Below are 18,890 nucleotides of genomic sequence, written 5' to 3' on the forward strand. Positions count from 1 at the left end.
CAGGATGGTAAGCAACATTTGGGGACTATTCACTAACGCTCCTCTGCAGAGGTTTCCTCTCTGTCCATTTCCTTGCTGGGTTGTCAGTGAGTCCGTGTGAGTTGCTGCTGACGAAGGGTTTCCAAACACATCCAAGCTGTCAGTTTGGGGGGAGCATCTGATTGGCTGTTGTCACTGGTTTTTCTTAACCCAGCACCAAGGTGATGGGGAGAAATGCATGCAGAGAAGAAGGGGGAAAGGCAGGGCATTCAGGAGGAAGTGGAGGTATAGAGAGGGGTCTGAGTGACCTGGTTGTCAAGGGACCCCTCCTGGGCACCCGGTGACCTGTGCTCTCTCCCCTTAGGTAGGGATTCCACAGCTGGGTGGTTCTAAGCCACCAGGTGCGTGAAAAGCTGCGGGATGCTGTTCCTGCTGGTGCATGGTGAGTTCCAAGGCCCCCTCCTTCCGTCCCCTAGCAGACACCTGCCAGTGGGTGTGGGGGTTGGGAAGTCAGTAGAAGATGCTAGAACATGCGTGGAAACCACAGGGCTTCTACCCAAGAAGTGTGGGCTTCAGGTGGCTTCCATGAAAGCTGTACCTGGACACCAATACTCCTGATTAGGTTTCACTGAATGTGCGATCATGGGGGAGGGTACAGAGAGTTAAAGAAAACAGCAGGTCGGGGCGGCGGGGTGGTGTTTTTGTTTTTCTGTTTGTTTTAAAAACAAAACTCCCGAGCCAAATATATGAAGTAAACTCTTGGTGGTTTTCTTATTCTAATTTCAGATATGAATTCATTGATGTAATTACCAAAAACTATAGTGGTTTTCTAATTACATTATTTTAAGCTCAAGAGATACGGGAACATATGTGTATGTGTAACTGATTCACTTTGTTATAGAGCAGAAACTAACACACCATTGTAGAGCAATCATACTCCAGTAAAGATGTAAAAAAACAATCCCTTAAAGAAATCATCTTCCTAAAGGAGGAAGACGACATGAAAAATATCATGTTGGAATTATGTGATTATGGATGTTTAGGAATTTTTTCCAAGTTTTTTGGTCCTATTGTTATATGGGTTTTCATATAACAAGAAGACTCATCCCCAATTTTTTTCCACACTCTACAGCTCCAGGTGTTCCAACCCAACAGAGATAGCCCAAGGAAAAATCCCTCGTTAAGTTCTGCAGTAAGCAATTTACACAGACTCTGTTCTTCTGACCCTCAGGTGAATGTATAATTATTTGAGGTTATAACGACCCACATAATAGACCTCTCTATGCCATGCTGGCAGAGAAAATGTTACCAGATAAGTCTAAGAACGGTAGTAATAGAATTTTCTTATTCTTTAATTCCACCTTTTCAAAAAGTAGAACTTGCTGTATTCAAGGAATCAACAGGTACACACTGTACCTTCAGTACACTCTAGGGATATCATGAGAGAGATAATTGCATACCCTTTGTCCTTGAGAAACTTACATTCTTTAATGGCCGACTCAATAAGTAAATGAGAAAAAAAAATTGGAACAAGGCTCAGGGAACAGTATGGATAAATAGGACATGACTTCCTAGCTGCAGGAGTCTCCAAAGGATAGAGGTTGACATTTATATAATTACAAACAGTCAGCTCCTTGCCATTTCTCCTACCTAGAAAGGATATGAAGTTTGATTGACTCATTGGGACAGAATGTTTGCTTCGAAGAGCCAACATTATTTTAATTCTGTACCCAAAGCTCTCCCGTTCCTCACAGAAAGCAGACAGTATTCATAGCTTGCATGCTGCCAAACAGGAACTGTCCCTGCTGCAGAGACCCGAAATACAGACAGGCTTCTTGTGACAAATTGGAGAGCTGAGCGGTGACATCATTTGCTAACAATAGATGCACTTAAAATTAATGACCATCTCCACATCCCCTGGCGCTTTCATTTAAAACGCACTCAGCAGCACAGACAATATTACTCTGACTACAAGTCACAAGGATTGCAGACAACGTGTTCCCGAGAAGCAGGCAGGGATAGGACTCTACCACCCCAGCTAGAGAAAAATGACTGAATCAGCCTGACAAAACAAGATCATGGTGGAATCAGAGGTGGCTCATAGCAGGGTAAATCTAGGGCAAAACTGAAACAGAAATTCTCCACAGGAGAGTCTCCTGGAAATGCCTCTCCTCTCCCCCCTCCCCCATGGCAACCCCTTCAGGGTCTTCCTGCTGTCCACAATATCCCACTTCCTTGCCTTGCTTTACAGGGGTCTTCACCCTCGGCTTGCTCTAAACCATGAGTCTTTAAATGAGGGCCAGGGTTTGGGGCTTATTTGCCTCCTGTCTCTAGAGTCTTACTGTAGGTTTGCTTGTTGAATGGGTGAAGCTGTCCAGATTAGAACCATGACAATACCTGATAAAGGTCTTGCATTAAAAAAAATATATATATAAAAAACTCTTCAAATCCAATCATAAGACAACCCAATTTTTAAAAATTGGCAAACATTTTTGAATAGCTGTTTCATCAAGGAAGATATGCAAAATGCTAATAAGCATATGAAAAGATGCTCCACATCAGTAGTCGTTGGAGGAATGCAAAACCAAAGCACAATGAGATGCTACCTCACACCCACTAGGATGGCTAGTCAAAACGACCATAGCAATTGTTGGTGAGGATGTGAAGCGACTGGGACTCCCCAGCTGGTGGGAATGCAAAACGGCTCGGCCCCTGTGGAGGACTGTTTAGCAGTTTCTTGGGTCGTTCAACATATATTTACCATATGAGCCAGCAATCCCACTCCTAGATAAATGGGAAATGAAAACACATGTCCACAAAAAGACTTGCGCCCAAGTCCTTAGTCACTATAGGTGACTTTAGTCACTTTAGTCAGCTTTAGTCACGATAGGTGAAAACTGGAAGCAATCCAAATGTCCATCGGCAGGTGACTGAATACGCAAATGGCGGTACAGCCATACGACAACGGAACACTGCTCAGCAATAATAAGGAATCAGCTGATCTTCGGAGCAACATTGATGAATCTCACAAACACAATGTTGACTGAAAGAAATATTTTATTTCATTTACATGAAGTTCTAGAACAGGCAAGACTATACTTCGGAAACTGTATCCTGGAGCAGAGGATGGGGAGGGGACTGCTGTCAAAGGGGCCTGAGAGGGCTTCCCTGGTGGGGCAGTGGTTGAGAGTCCGCCTGCCGATGCAGGCGACACGGGTTCGTGCCCCGGTCCGGGAAGATCCCACATGCCGCGGAGCGGCTGGGCCCGTGAGCCATGGCCGCTGAGCCTGCGCGTCCGGAGCCTGTGCTCCGCAACGGGAGAGGCCACAACAGTGAGAGGCCCCGGCACCGAAAAAAAAAAAAAAAAAAAAAAAAAGGTGCCTGAGGAAACTTTCTGGGTAGTAGGAATATTCTAAATTGTGATTGGGGTGGGAGTTATGTGGGTGTGTATGTTTGTTATACTTTCTGAACTACGTACACTTAAAATGGATATGTTTTATCGTAAGTAAATTATACCTGAATCAACTTGACTTAAAAGAAAAAAAGGAAGGTTGTAGGGAGAGAGCAGCTGCACCCCAAGGAGAACAAATCCCTCGTTATTGAGAGTCAGGCACTGTGGAGAGCTAGGCAGTATGTGGGTGAGATTCATCAACGTCATTACATAGATAAGTAGCTCCTTCCTTTTGATTGCCAAATAGTTTTCCCTTGCCTGGGTGTACTGGTTTGTTTATCCATTACTCTATAGTTGAGCACTTAAGTTGTTTCCAGTTTGGAGCAGTTGTATTTAGACCTGGAGGACTTTCTGGGGCCTAGTGTTCTCCCCCTCAGATGGGACAGCTCTCCACCTCGAGATCCACAGGGCCTGCGAGGCCGTCAGCAGACCATGCCTCTGAAGACCAAATGATTTCTCCACCCGCCCCCCCCATGATTCACATTGGCCAGCAAAGCTGCAGTGTGAATCCATGAGCCTTTCTTTTCTGTCACAGAAGATACCTGCATGATGTGAGAAGCAAGTTCTGGGGTCACTGTGAGATGAGAGGCCATGGAATGGTCTCCCTCACTGCATTTCTGCTTCCCTTAGCCCATTTGGTTCTGAAAATCCAGCACTGGGGCTTGGTCTGAGGAGTAATTGGGATAGCATTTACCAAGGGTGGGAGGGGAATGACTTGTAGAGCCAAAGTGGCTGAAGAGATTTTGCTGAAATCAGAAAATGGACCACATTTTCCCTTGCTATTTTGGCTTCGTGAGGCACAAGTTCTTTGAAAACAATGAGGATGAAGAAACACTTCAAACTCAGCCTGTGGTTGGAAACTCCATGAGTAACTCTTTTCCTAGCAAACCTCAAGGGGCAAAGGCATATACTCGAAACGCTGAGGACCTACGGAGAAATCCCTCAGCTGGTCTGCATTAAGACATCATTCCAAAAAAAATATAATTAAAAAAAAAGACATCATTGTGCGGGCATCTGAGCCTGGCCATCGCCGCCTGCCTCCCTGCAGCTCGGGGGCTGGCCAGTATATTGGACCAGAATACAAAGGCAGGGACCCATTTCTGGTATTTGCCCCAATTCAGGGACACCTCGTACCTTTTTTGTTGTTGTTTGAAGTAAAATTCACATAACAGAAGATTAACCATTAACCAGTTTAAAGCGTACAATTCGGTGGCATTTAGTACATTCACATCCCAAAAGGAAACCTGGTACCTATTAAGCAGTCACTACTCTGTTCTTTCCGTCAGCCCCAGGCAACCACTAATCCACTTTCTTTCTCCATGGATTTGCCTATTCTGGATACATCATATAAGTGGAATCATATGTGGCCTTGTGTGTCTGGCTGCTTTCCCCTAGCATAATGTTTCTGAGGTTCAGCCACGTTGTAGCATGTGTCAGTACTTCATTCCTTTCTACGGCAGATTAATATTCCACCGTGTAGCTAGACCATGTTTTGTTTATCCATTTACCTGTTGTTGAACATTTGTTGCTTCCATCTTTGGGCTATTGTGAATAGTGCCTTATGGACGCTTGCGCACAAGTATTTGTTAGAACACCCACTTTCACCTAGGAGTGGAATTGCCGGGGCATGCGATAACTTTATGTTACACCCTGTAGTGTTTGATACCACACAGACGAATCCCGTCTTTATAAAGTTGGTCCACCTAGACCCCTGATTTTTTTGGGGGGATTGGATTTTCTTTTTTTATTTCTTTTATTTTTGGCTGTGTTGGGTCTTCATTGCTGCGCACAGGCTTTCTCTAGTTGCGGTGAGCGGGGGCTACTCTTTGTTTTGGGGCGCAGGCTTCTCATTGCAGTGGCTTCTCTTGTTGTGGAGCACGGGCTCTAGGCATGCGGGCCTCAGTAGTTGCGGCACAGGGGCTCAGTAGCTGTGGCTCATGGGCTTAGTTGCTCCGAATCATGTGGGATCTTCCGGGAGCAGGGCTTGAACCTGTGTCCCCTGCGTTGGCAGGCGGATTCTTAACCACTGCACCACCAGGGAAGCCTGACCCTTGGTTTTTGACTTGGGCTATATATTGGAATTCCCTGTGGAACTTTTTAGAGTACCGATGCCTGCTTCCACACCTGAAGATTCTGATGTAATCTGTCTGGTGAGTTGTGAGTTGGTTAAAAGCTCCTTAGGTGATTCTAATGTGCAGCCCAGGTAGAGAACCATTCTAGATTCTTCCTTTGTAGTTTACTTGTAGTAATAACTTCAGTATTCTGACACTTGGTATTTTGCTTTCCACTCAGGGGCAGATATTCACATGGTCCTTGAAGTACTGGTCCCTTGGTGAGATTTAATCTTGTGACAACAGTGGCTCATGGAATCTGCTGTTAGCTTGGCCCAATGCTTTCACAGCTGTTTCAAGTATTACAAGTCATTTGTTCCTCATAATTGTCCACCTATTACAGATAAGGAAACTGAGAAACAAAAGAAAAAAAAACAACAAAAAAAGCAGTATGAGAGAGCAGGGGGGGAAAGGCAGTGTCATCAGAGTTTACGAGAGATTTAGCGTGAGAGGCCGCACCCTCAGGAGGAGTGTTTCCAGACCAAATGCTCTGGAATGCCCCACATGTGAATCCTGGAGCTATGACAGAGGCAGGCTGAGCGGAGGCCCATCCTGCTGAATTTCTCATCTTCCCCTCCCTACCTCAGGCTGGGAATAAAAGCACTGAAGCCTTTTCAGATTTCCACATGGAGCCTTCCCAAAAATTCTGACGGGAGAAAATAAATTGCTAAGTAACTGCCAATGAGTTTGACTTTCTCTTCTCACAAACTGGGATCTTTATTTTAATTGGTAAATGTTTTTTTGGCCAAGGGATTCCCATGGAACTCAGCTCTGGACAGCCAAGGAGATTTGTCTTTGGAATGATCCCTTCTGATTCCAGGAGAGGCCGCTTTTCATTTGAATTTGGAAAAATTGGGGATGGCCTAAACAATTTTTGATTCCATTTTCTATATTTCCTGCCAATGAATGGCAAAGAGCTTCCTTTTGGTTGAGGGGGTGCTGCCTGGTCTCGAATTTGAGTCGTTTTCTCTTTCAAGGTGAGGAGTTCATGAGATTCTCAGGGAAAGGGGGAGGGGCCAGAAGGAGGAGATGGTACCCAAGGGATTACGGGAACCTGTCTTACTTAGGACGTTGCTCAGGAATCTCACTGCAAAGCCATAGAACCCGCTCCAGGTCACTGAAGACGAGAAAGGGTTTATTCAGGGATGCTAGGTGTTCCCAGGCTTCCTGGTTGGAGGTCCACTGCCCGGAGCAATGCCTAAATCAGGTAGTGGGGCAGTTCCAGCAAAGACCCCATGGCCACCACCACTGGCGGACACACCTGACGGTTCACAGGCATCATGCTGGGTGCTGGGTGCCTGAAATTCCACCATGGGAGCCTGGAAGCCAGATGCCCTCTGCCACCATCCTGGCCAGAAAATGGTTTCTGCCTGACGCCTACTTCTGACAGGCAAAGCTAGGTCACATGCCTGGGCCCTAACTGCAAGGGAAGTTGAGAAAAGAGAGTTTCTGGCTTCTGTGTTGAGGAGGCAGGACTTATAATGTAGGAAATTCCCTAAATGTATGAACAGTACTTAAAAGGAGCTGGGTAGCCGGAAAAGGCATCAAATGTCCACTACAAGCAGAGATGGTGTGGTTGCAAGGAACAGAAATCCACTGGTCTGCCCAGATGTTTTAAGTGGGTTTCTGAAATGGAAGCAGGGAAATGTCACAGAAATAGCTATAGCAGGGCCTTATGGGAACTAAAGGGAGCTTTCCACTGTCCCTTATCTCCTTTTCTGTGATTCTCATGGCTAATCTACTCCTCTCTCTGCACACCAGTTTCCTTACCTTGCCTTTGGCTCCCACTCCCTGATGACTTTGACCTGTACATGGCTTTGGTACAAACCCCAGCCCCAATGCTATATAGCAGTTGGTGCTCACATGATCTCGCTGCCTGTTCCATGTTCACAGGGAAGGAACGAATCTGATTGGCTCTGCTTAGGTCAAATGTTCACCTGGGCTTCCCTGGTGGCGCAGTGGTTGAGAGTCTGCCTACCGATGCAGGGGACACGGGTTCATGCCCCGGTCTGGGACCCGCGAGCCATGGCCGCTGGGCCTGCGCGTCCGAAGCCTGTGCTCCGCAACGGGAGAGGCCACAACAGTGAGAGGCCCGCGTACCGCAAAAAAAAAAAAAAAAAATGTTCACCTGCAGTCCAAACAGCTGTGGCTTGGAGGAGGCTGCAGAGAAATATGGGGTTTTGAGTGGGGTATTTTTTCTTAGACGTGGTGCTTGGCAACAGCTGCTGTCCAACTGTGGAAAATGAGAGCCAGAAGGGCCCTCCAAGGTCAGGAAGTGCAGGCTCTTCAGTTCACAGTTAAAGAAACAGAAGCTCAGAAAGGCTAGGGTTGGGGGGTGGGGGATAGTACAGTACAGTGGAAAGACAAAAATCAAAGGTTGATGGTGTTTAACCACCCTGAACCTGAGTTTCCTCTCTTTGTGAGTAGAAGAGAAGAATACTTACATTGCAGGGTTGTCATTAAATGGAATAATATATATAGCAAGCTTTGGCCCGAGCAAATACTTATTAAAAGTTGGTTGTTATAAGAGCAAAAGAACCCCATAAACTGTGGTTAATTTGAATAGCATTAGACATGCTTATATCACCTGGACAACATATGGTACCGTACTTCCCAAACTCTGCCCTGTGCATACTTGCTGTCTTTGGGCGTGGAATACGTCTGCAGGCCATGTTCTGTTGAGCTCCCAGAGCCACTTCAAGCAGCTCTGTTCTGGGACTGCATGTACATGTAATCGTATAGTATGTACTCTTGCGTCAGCTCTCTTTTGCTCACTGTAATGTTTTTGTTGTGTCAATAGTTTGTTCCTTTTTATTGCTGAGTGGTATTCCACTGTATGGCTATATTGTAATTTATTTCTCTGCTGTTGAGTAATTTCCTGTTTTGGTCTATTCTGGATAAGCCCCAGTGAACTTTCTTGTACAGTCTTTATGTGGACATTTTTTTTTTCATTTCTCTTGGGTAAATACCTAGGAATGGAATTGCTGAATCACAGTCATATGTTTAGCTTTAATAGATACTGTCAAAGTTTCCCAAAGTTATTGAACTATTTTCCACTCACATCAACAATGTAAGAGAATCCCGTTGTTCTACATCCTCACCAGTATTTAGGGTTGTCAGCCATTCTAGTGAGTGTGTAGGGAAATCTCACTGTAGTTTTAATTTGCACCTTCCCAAATGGCTAATGATGTAGAGCACCTTCTCTTGTGCTTAATGGCTACTTAATATATTCTTTTGTAAAGTGTTCAGGTCTTCTACTCATTTTTATTTAGTTTGTCTTTTCATTATTCTTCATTTGTAGGAGTAGTTTTTATATTCTGTATACAAGTCATACACACATACAGGCACACACACAAATGGTATCTTTTTTAAAAAATAGCTTTATTGAGATATAATTGGCATATAACAAATTAAACATATTTAAAGTGTTCCCTCATGAAACCATCAGCACAATTGAGATAATAAACATATCCCACATCCATCACCCCCAGAGTTCATGCCCCTTTATAATCCTTCCCTTCTGCTCCTCCCTGCACCCCCCATCCATCCCCAGGCAACCACTGATCTTTCTGTTACTATAGACTAATTTGCAGTTTCTAGAATTTTTTTGTAAATGGAATCATACAGTATGTGCTCTTTTTTGTCTGGCTTCTTTCACTCAGCAGAATTATCTTGAGAGTCATCCATGTATCAATAATCCATTCCTTTTTATCACTGAGTAGTATTCCATTGTGTGCATATATCATAAATTGTTTACCCATTCAACTCTTTTTTTAAAAAAATATATCTTAGAAGTCTTTCCATGTTATACAAATAGACCCATCTCCTTTTTATTTATTTATTTATACATTTATTTATTTATGGCTGCGTTGGGTCTTCGTTGCTGTGCGCAGGCCTTCTCTAGTTGCGGCGAGCGGGGGCTACTCTTCGTTGCGGTGCGCGGGCTTCTCATTGCGGTGGCTTCTCTTGTTGTGGAGTACGGGCTCTAGGCGTTCGGGCTTCAGTAGTTGTGGCTCACGGGCTCTAGAGCGCAGGCTCAGTAGTTGTGGCTCACGGGCTTAGTTGCTCCACGGCATGTGGGATCTTCCCAGACCACGGATCGAACCTGTGTCTCCTGCATTGGCAGGCAGATTGTTAACCACTGCCCCACCAGGGAAGTCCCCCCATTCAACTCTTGATGGGTGTTGGTGTTATTTCCAGTTTTGGGTTATTATGAATAAAGCTGCTGTGAACATTCATGCCCAAGCCTTTTGTATGGACGTGTGCTTTTATTTCCCTACAAGTAGAATGGGTCAGTCATAAGGCAGGTGTATGATTAACTTTTAAAGAAACTGCCACATTGTTTCCAACATGGTTGCACCATTTGACATTCCTACCAGCAGTGTAAGAGAGTTCCAGTTATTCTATATGCTCTCCAACACTTGGTGTGGTCAGTCTTTCTAATTTTAGTCATTCTAATAGGTGACTATTTTAATTTGCATTTCCCTAACAACTAATAATACTGACCATCTTTTCATGTGTTTATTTGTCTCCTGTATATCTTTTTTGGTAAAGTGTTTCTTCTAATATTTTGCCCATTTATTAATTGGGTGATTTATTTATTTATAGTTTATTATTTAATAATATTATCAAATAAGTTTATTTATAAAATTATATTTATTTGAATATTATTATTTAATAAATTATTTATAATTTGTTGCCTGTTTTCTTATTATTGAGTTTTGAGAGTTCTTTATACATTTTGAATACAAGTCATTTATGAGATATATACAGAGAAAATATACAGATATTTTCTCAGTCTGTGGCTTGTTTTTTCATTCTCTCAAGTGTCTCTCAAAGATGAGAACTTTTAAATTTTGATGAATCTAATTTATTACTTTTTTCCTTTATGGTAATAATTTTTTTTTCCCTAAGAAATCTTTGCCTACCGCTAGGTCACAAAGATATTCTCCTGTGTTATCTTCAAGAAGCTTTATAGTTTTAGCTTTTACATTTAGGTCTTTGGTCCATCTAACATGAGTTTTTGTGTATGCTGTGAGGTAGGGGTTGAGATTCTTTTTTATTTTCTAGGGATTGCAATATGCATCTTTAATTTATCATGGTCTACTTTTTTTTCCCCCATGGAAAAACCCTCTTGTGTATTTGATTAAACAAAAATAAAATAAGCTACATAGGAACAATTTTAAAGTCCAAAGAGACACCAACTTTGTCTGAAGGCTGCAGTAGCTGATGGAGCATCTCCTTGCTACCTTTCCCAGCCTTCTCTGTGGACTACAGCGATACATTCAGAAGCTTGTTAGCTAACACAGGAGTTTTTGAACACTTTCCCATTGGTTCTTCACCTGCTCATTGTCTGTCATGCCTGAGGCCTGCAGTATATCATTTAAGATTTAAAAGTAAAAATCCGGGGCGGGGGGGAAACCCACCCCAAACAAAAACCCACCTTAAAGGTTTGGGGAAAAGCCTTTGCTTCCCCATTCTCCACTTAATTGACAAGATCCACACCACCGCTGCAATGCCCATTCTTAAAAGCATCAAGAGGCAGTCAGCACCCAGATGGGCTTGCAGCATGGTTTCTGTGGCCCACGCAGTTATGCTGGTGGTGCATATCCCTTACATCAAGTCTGTATCGTGGTCTACTTTGAATTAGTCTTATACAGTTTCATGTGTAACACGAGATCCTTATGAGTACAATTTAGTTTACCCTTCTTCTCATTCTTTATGCTATTGTCATATTTTTCATTTACATATGTTATAAATTCCACAACACATTGTTATTTTTGCTTTCAACAGTCACTTGTCTGTTAAGCAATTAAGGTCTTTTATATTTAGTGGCATATTTGCCATTTCCATTGCTCTTCATTCCTTCCTGTAGATCTGACTTTCATCTAGTGTCATTTTCCTTCAAGCTAAACAACGTCTTCATCTCTTGTTGTGCAGAAGATCTGATGGAGATGCATTTTCTCAGATTTTGTTAACCTGAAAGCATCTCTATTGTACTTCATTTCTGAAGATATTTCCATTGGATATAGAATTTTGGGTTGCCAGATTTTGCTTTTGTTTCAGCAGCTTATAAGATATAATTCTATTGTTTTATGCCCTCCACTGTTTCTGATACGAAATCAGCCATCACTTTTTTTTTTTTTTTGCGGTACGCGGGCCTCTCACTGTTGTGGCCTCTCCCGTTGCGGAGCACAGGCTCCGGACGCGCAGGCTCAGCGGCCACGGCTCGCGGGCCCAGCCGCTCCGCGGCATGTGGGATCCTCCCAGACCGGGTCACGAACCCGTGTCCCCTGCATTGGCAGGCGGACTCTCAACCACTGCGCCACCAGGGAAGCCCTAAGTCATCACTTTTTAATTGACGTTTACTCTATGTAACGTGTGTTTTTTCTTTGGATGCCTTAAAGAATTTTCTTTCTACTTTAGTTTTCAGCAGTTTGTGATGTGCCTAGATAATATGTGTGTGTGTGCGCGTGTGTGATATTAGTTGGGGTTTGCTGAGCTTTGTGTTTTTAATCAAATTTTGGAAATTGTCTTCAATTATTTTTTTGCCATATTCTCTTTTCTCCTCTGGGGCTCCAAATACATGCATGTTAGTCTAATTGCTTGATATTGTCCCATAGGTCATTGAATCTCTGATCATATTTTTTCCAATCTTTTTTCTCCCTGAGCTTCATTTTGGGTGATTTCTATTGACTTCTTTCAAATTCATGAATATTTATTCCGTTGTGTCTAGTCTGCTGTTTTTCTTATTCAGTGATTTTTTAAAAAAATTTCAGATATGGTATTATTTCAGTACTAAGATTTCTACTTGGTTCATATTCACAGTTTCCATACCTTTTTTTTAAATTGACCCATACTTCTAAAATTCACATTCCCCATGTCCTCGTGCATTATATCCATCTTTTCCTATAAATTCCTAAACATAATTATAATAAATCCTTGTTTTGTAATTCTGACATCTGGGCTGTCACTGTTTTCCTCTTGAGCAATGTCGTGTTTTGCTTCTTCTTCACATATCTAGTATTATTTGATTGTATAGCAGATATTATGGTTATAGAAACTCTAGATCCTCTTATCTTCCTTTGAAGAGTGTTGAATTTCCTTCTGGCCTTCAGCTAAACTACTGGCAGATCCCCTTGATACAGGGGAAGCTTGCTTTCAGTCTTTGTTAGGGAAGGCCTAGTTCCATTTTACCCTTTGCCCTGGGAAACGGTCTTTATTCCTGAGGTGTGGCCCTCCGGGGTTTCAATGGAAAGGTCGAGGTGTTTTATAAGAGCTTCTAACTAGGTGGACTTTGAACTCTTAATCTGCTTCCCGTTACTGGGAAATTGCTGAAATCTCTGTTTAGTTCTTTTGGAGTTCTGTTCTTGGCTTCTTGGACTCACTCCACATACATGCACTTTAGGACTCAAACAAGGATCTAAGCAGAGCTTGTGTGCAAATTTTGTGGCTCCCTCTTTCCTATGGTTTCCCTCCTCAATTTCCAGCCACTGTTGCTGCTATACACTCTGACCTCTAATTTCTCAGCCCAGTAAGACTCTTGCTTTCTGCTTGAGCTCAACTGCCCATGTGCAGTGTGGACTTGAAAATGCCCTGAGAGGAAAAGCCAGTTAAATGTGCCTCTCACTTAGTTTGCTTCTTTTCATTTAAGGGTCGTATCTACTCTGGTGGCCTGTTTAGGTTTCTCTCCAGTGCCTTCAAGTGATTTTTTTTAAAATTTAAGTACAGTTGATTTACAGTGTTGTGTTCAAATGATTTTTTAAAAGTATCTTCCCAGGGGCTTCCCTGGTGGCGCAGTGGTTGAGAGTCCGCCTGCCGATGCAGCGGACACGGGTTTGCGCCCCGGTCCAGGAAGATCCCACATGCTACGGAGCGGCTGGGCCCGTGAGCCATGGCCGCTGAGCCTGTGCGTCCGGAGCCTCTGCTCCGCAACGGGAGAGGCCACAACAGTGAGAGGCCCGCGTACCGAAAAAAAAAAAAAAGTATCTTTCCAGAGTTGACACTAGCAATCAGCAGAAATGTTAGTCTGATCAAGCTACTCTGCCATTATTGCAAGCAGAACTCACCCAAATATGTTACTATTCTTTAATTTAATTAATTAATTAATTGGCAGCGCCTCATAGCATGGGGGATCTTAGTTCACCGACCAGGGATTGAACTCGCGCCCCCTGCAGTGGAAGTGCAGAGTCTTAATCACTGGACCGTCAGGGAAGTCCCTATGTTATTATTTTTTTTAATTTTGTTTTGGGGACTTTCCTGGTGGCGCAGTGGTTAAGGATCCGCCTGCCAATGCAGGGGTCACGGGTTCGAGCCCTGGTCCGGGAAGATCCCACGTGCTGCGGAGCAACTAAGCCGGTGTGCCATAACTACTGAGCCTGTGCTCTAGAGCCTGCGTGCCGCAACTACTGAAGCCCGCGTGCCTAGAGCCCGTGCTCCGCAACGAGAAGCCACCGCAATGAGAAGCCCGTGCACAGCAACAAAGACCCAACACAGGCATAAATAAATAAATAAATAAAAATTTTGCTTTGGTGCCCTGTTTTTCTGGCTCACTAGGCATATACTTAGTCTTCATATTGGGTAAACCAATACTGGAGTTTGGTTGTCTGTTCTGAAAATTTACTTGATTTAATTTAAATTTCACTAAATAGTCCAGTAAATTAGTTATTGTTCCTAATGGCTATCAAAGTTTCAGAGGCTGAAAATAGGTCTCTAAGAGTGACATCTTGAGTGTTTAAAGTTAAAAAAAAAACCACTTTAATCTATTTTGTGAAATAGGTAATACATTCACAGGGCTCAAAACGTACAAGGTAAAAAGATATACAATAAAAAGCTTCACCCCCACCCCTCTTGAATGTATTAAAAAAAAAACAAACTGGCAGCCAAAGAGCCCAAACTTTGATCTCTTGCGTTATGCAAGCAAATTGGTTGTATCCTGTCTGTCATGATCCCATGAATTCCTTAACAAAGTTTTAAAAATAAACGACATCCCCCAGCAGGGATTGTTACAGAGAGAGGCGTCAATTCTATTTAATTCTGCAAATACTTACTGAGCCATACAGTGTGCCTGGAACAATATTAGCTATTGTGGAGCAGAAACATGAGTCATGTGGTTGAGAGTACACTTCCCTTAATTAGAAAGAAGAGAGTAGAATGAAGGACTATTTGTAAGGAAATCTGATGCCTCTGCTTGACCCAGTTGGAATAAGGTTCTGCCTCTGTCCAGCTGATGCCTGGAGTTAAGGTTACATTCTTGGCCCTGTCTCTCTAACAGGGTGTCTGTCTGTCCCGCCCAGCAGCTGCCCCGTTTACAGCCAAGCCCAGCACAGGGTCCAAGAACCTTGCTGGAAGCTTGGTGTCTAGTTCACAGTTCTTAGGGAGAGGGAAAAGCTAAGTCTCTGGAATATCAGAATTTTGAACTAGCTACAGTTTACAACTGAAGGGTTCCTCAAAGGGCTGAGTGTTCTCCAGCCAAGTCTGAAAGGGCTGAATCCCCTTCCTAGAAACTGAGAAAAACATGAGTGTCCATAACAGATGTACTGAAAAGACATTGGAAGCTGAGCAAACCTACAGAGGCAGCAGCGAGCACGTCTATTGATACACACTCCTTGTGTGGCCACACCTTCAGGTTCCCACCAGGGCTTGGATAGGCAAGGCGGCATAACGTGTACACAGTGGGAGGGACTGCACGGTAGCCAGGGTGTTTGCCGGAATTTGGGAGTACTGTCGAGGACAGGTAGAAATTATGAATAGCCGTGGTCAGGTTTTACATCTGGGTACCTTTGCTCCTCTGCAGGAATTTCAGATGGAGCACATTCCACCTGCCAGCTGCTCCTGGCCAGAAAATAAAACTTGTGCCTCTTCCATCCTGCCTTTTCCATTGGAACTGAAGATGGGGCTTGGGACTTCTGGCTACCATACAGAAGCAGGCCATGCCATTCTGCTTTCCTGCAGGTGGCAAGCCACCTGGAGGGCTTTGGAAGGCTTTATCTGATCCTCCATTCAAATGCTCAGAACAAAATTAATTTATAAGCACCAGTCCTTCCCCTGAGGATGGAAAAAAGGCTCTAGAGAGTGAAGACTGGTGACTGGAATTAACCACACAGTGTCCACAAGCAATTTTTGAGATGTGTAAGAAGGTCATCGATAGTTTATTTAGTATGCTGTCCTTATGGCTTAATTATAGTGACTGTTAAAGAAAAAAAAAAGATTGATAGGCTTTACTTTCATTCCCAACCTGTTTCCTAATTCTCCCTTCTTAATGAGGCTTAATTTGCTCAGTGGGGGTTTTCAAAAATTGAATTATTATTTTAAAAAAAAATTATTTAATTAATTTACTTTTGGCTGTGCTGGGCCTTCGTTGCTGCGCGCGGGCTTTCTCTAGCTGTGATGAGCGGGGGCTACTCTTTGTTGCGATGCGCAGGCTTCTCATTGCGGTGGCTTCTCTTGTTGCAGAGCACGGGGTCTAGGGTGCGCGGGCTTCAGTAGTTGTGGCACACAGGCTCAGTAGTTGTGGCTCGCAGGCTCAGTAGTTGTGGCGCACAGGCTTAGTTGCTGCACAGCATGTGGGATCTTCCCGGACCAGGGCTCGAACCCGTGTCTCTTGCATTGGCAGGTGGATTCTTAACCACTGCAACCACCAGGGAAGCCCTCAAAAATTGAATTCTTACGGTGGGAGGGAATAGAGCAGCACCAATAGAAATATAATGCAAGCCACACATGTTTAAATTCTCTAAGCAGCCCAATAAAAAAGGTGAAAAGAAATTATCGACATTGATTTTAATATTTTCGCTAACCCAATATATCTAAAATATCGTTTCAACATGTAAGCAATATAAAAATTATTGATGAGATAGTTTACCTTTTTTTGGTACTAAGTCTTTGGGATCTGGTGTGTATTTTACTCTGCGAGCACACCTCAGTTCAGGCTACTCACATTTCAAATGCTCAACAGCCCCATGTGCATGGGGGCTAGGTACTAGGCAGCACAAGGCTAGCGCGTAGGCCACAGTGATGCCCTCCAGGTCCCCCTATGCATGCAGACAACAAGCCCTCTAGGTCGCGGTCTAGGAGAGCACAAGCCATGATACAGGTGGTGGGAAGCGGGATTTAGGATTGGGTCAGGTGCCTGGATTCCAGCTGAGTTTTGCTGATGAACAGAACTTGAGAGCAAAGGCGAAGGGCGTGATGGGTGGGGAAACCTGAGTAAGGTCTGGGAGGCGGAACGAGGCCCTTTGGAGGACAGGGCTCTGCGGGACGTTTGAGAACTTGGTGGATGGCCGCATCCTGCCACGCTTACGGGTAGGATTGGACCTGGGGCGATCCTGTGGCTGACAGTTGTTCCTTTTTTGTCTTTTCTCCTCCCTCCCCTCTCCCCCGTCCCCGCCAGCGGTGGTCCTCGGCCTGCCCAGCGCCCGGGCCGCCGAGGACGCCTGCGCGAGCGCCTGCCCGGCCGCCTGCGTCTGCAGCAGCGTGGAGCGCGGCTGCTCGGTGCGCTGCGACCGCGCGGGCCTCTTGCGGGTGCCGGCCGAGTTCCCGTGCGAGGCGGCCTCCATCGACCTGGACCGCAATGGCCTGCGCTTCCTGGGCGAGCGGGCCTTCGGCACGCTGCCGTCGCTGCGCCGCCTGTCGCTGCGCCACAACAACCTGTCCTTCATCACGCCTGGCGCCTTCAAGGGCCTGCCGCGTCTGGCCGAGCTGCGCCTGGCGCACAACGGCGATCTGCGCTACCTGCATGCGCGCACCTTCGCCGCACTCGGCCGCCTGCGGCGCCTTGACCTGGCCGCCTGCCGCCTCTTCAGCGTGCCCGAGCGCCTCCTGGCCGAGCTGCCCGCCCTGCGCGAGCTCGCCGCCTTCGACAACCTGTTCCGTCGCGTGCCCGGCGCTCTGCGCGGCCTAGCCAACTTGACGCATGCGTACCTGGAGCGCAGCCGCATCGAGGCCGTGGCCTCCAGCTCGCTGCTGGGTCTGCGCCGCGTGCGGTCGCTCAGCCTGCAGGCCAACCGCGTCCGCGCCGTGCACGGCGGCGCCTTCCGCGACTGCAGCGCCCTGGAGCATCTGCTGCTCAACGACAACCTGCTGGCCGCGCTGCCGGCCGATGCCTTCCTCGGCCTCCGCCGCCTGCGCACGCTCAACCTGGGCGGCAACGCGCTGGGCCGCGTGGCGCACGCCTGGTTCGCCGAGCTGGCTGAGCTCGAGCTGCTCTACTTGGACCGCAACCGCATCGCCTTCGTGGAAGAGGGCGCCTTCCAGAACCTCTCGGGCCTCCTGGCCCTGCATCTCAACGGCAACCATCTCACCGTGCTCGCCTGGGCAGCCTTCCAGCCCGGCTTCTTTCTGGGCCGCCTCTTCCTCTTCCGCAACCCATGGCGCTGCGACTGTCGCCTGGAGTGGCTGCGGGACTGGATGGAGAGCTTTGGGCGCGCCGCCGACGTGCCGTGTGCCTCCCCGGGCTCCGTGGCCGGCCTGGACCTCCGCCAGGTGGCCTTTGGGCGTTCCGCCGACGGCCTCTGTGTGGACCCCGAGGAGCTGAACTTCACCGCGTCCAGTCCCCGTCCGTCCCCAGAGCCAGCGGCCACCACAGTGAGCAGGTTCAGCAGCCTCCTCTCCAAGCTGCTGGCTCCGAGGGCCCCGGTGGCGGAGGCGGCCAATACCACTGAGGGGCCGGTCAACGCCTCGCTGTCTGACAGCCTTCCCTCCCGGGGGGTGGGCAGCTTGGGCCACAAGACACCGTTTCTCCTGGGCTCTGGTCTTCTGCTCAGCGTGGCCCAGCACGTGGTGTTTGTCCTCCAGATGGACTGACTGTGCCACACTGGGGTGGCCCAGATTGCCTTGCCAGGCAAGGGAGTTTAGTTAACTGGGCTTGATGGTGGTTGGTGTGGGGAGAGGGGAACAGGATGGGGGCGGGGGTGAAAATTACAGCGGAGGGTGGAAGGAACAGTTTGCCTCCAGAGATGATGGCCCTGGGAAGAGGAGGACCCTGGGAAATGCCATGTGTGGGAGGGGGGAGATTATGGATTTCTGCTCCTGTCACATGGGCATAATTGGAAAAGAAGCAAGAAGGAACATGTGTCTTCTGGTGAGAAGACTAGGAATTGGAAGTTTCTAGGGCTACAGGGCTCCACTCCCATCCCTTCCCCCCATCTTCCAGGGAACTGGGCCTGCATGCCTGAATTAGAGTTAATCCATTGGCTAAGTACTAAAAACCGTGCCAATTCTCCTGGTGGGGCAACCATTAAGCCCAATCCCTGGAGCTTCCCTGGTGGTGCAGTGGTTATGAATCTGCCTGCCAATGCAGGGGACACGGGTTTGAGCCCTGGTCCGGGAAGATCCCACATGCTGTGGAGCAA

At 46.2% G+C, this 18,890-nt stretch overlaps 1 protein-coding gene across 1 annotated transcript; it reads left to right on the forward strand.

Moving 5' to 3' along the window:
• The first annotated feature begins 341 nt into the window (after nucleotides 1-341).
• NYX (nyctalopin) lies at nucleotides 342-18,342 on the forward strand. The gene is made up of 2 exons (XM_029240029.1): nucleotides 342-421; nucleotides 16,931-18,342. Exons 1-2 carry the CDS (start codon nucleotides 400-402, stop codon nucleotides 18,340-18,342), a joined length of 1,434 nt encoding a protein of 477 aa, XP_029095862.1. The 5' UTR covers nucleotides 342-399.
• The last annotated feature ends 548 nt before the right edge of the window (nucleotides 18,343-18,890 follow it).

The sequence above is a fragment of the Monodon monoceros genome, unplaced genomic scaffold, assembly GCF_005190385.1.
Source record: "Monodon monoceros isolate NGI ecotype Baffin Bay Population unplaced genomic scaffold, NGI_Narwhal_1 Super_Scaffold_22, whole genome shotgun sequence".
Taxonomy (NCBI): domain Eukaryota; kingdom Metazoa; phylum Chordata; class Mammalia; order Artiodactyla; family Monodontidae; genus Monodon; species Monodon monoceros.

What these genes read in the sequence shown, in the direction of transcription:
- NYX (XM_029240029.1), top strand. Translation starts at nt 400, where the DNA reads ATGCTGTTCCTGCTGGTGCATG. An exon ending in GCTGTTCCTGCTGGTGCATG is followed by an intron (nt 422 to 16,930) that starts GTGAGTTCCAAG and finishes CGTCCCCGCCAG; the next exon opens with CGGTGGTCCTCGGCCTGCCC.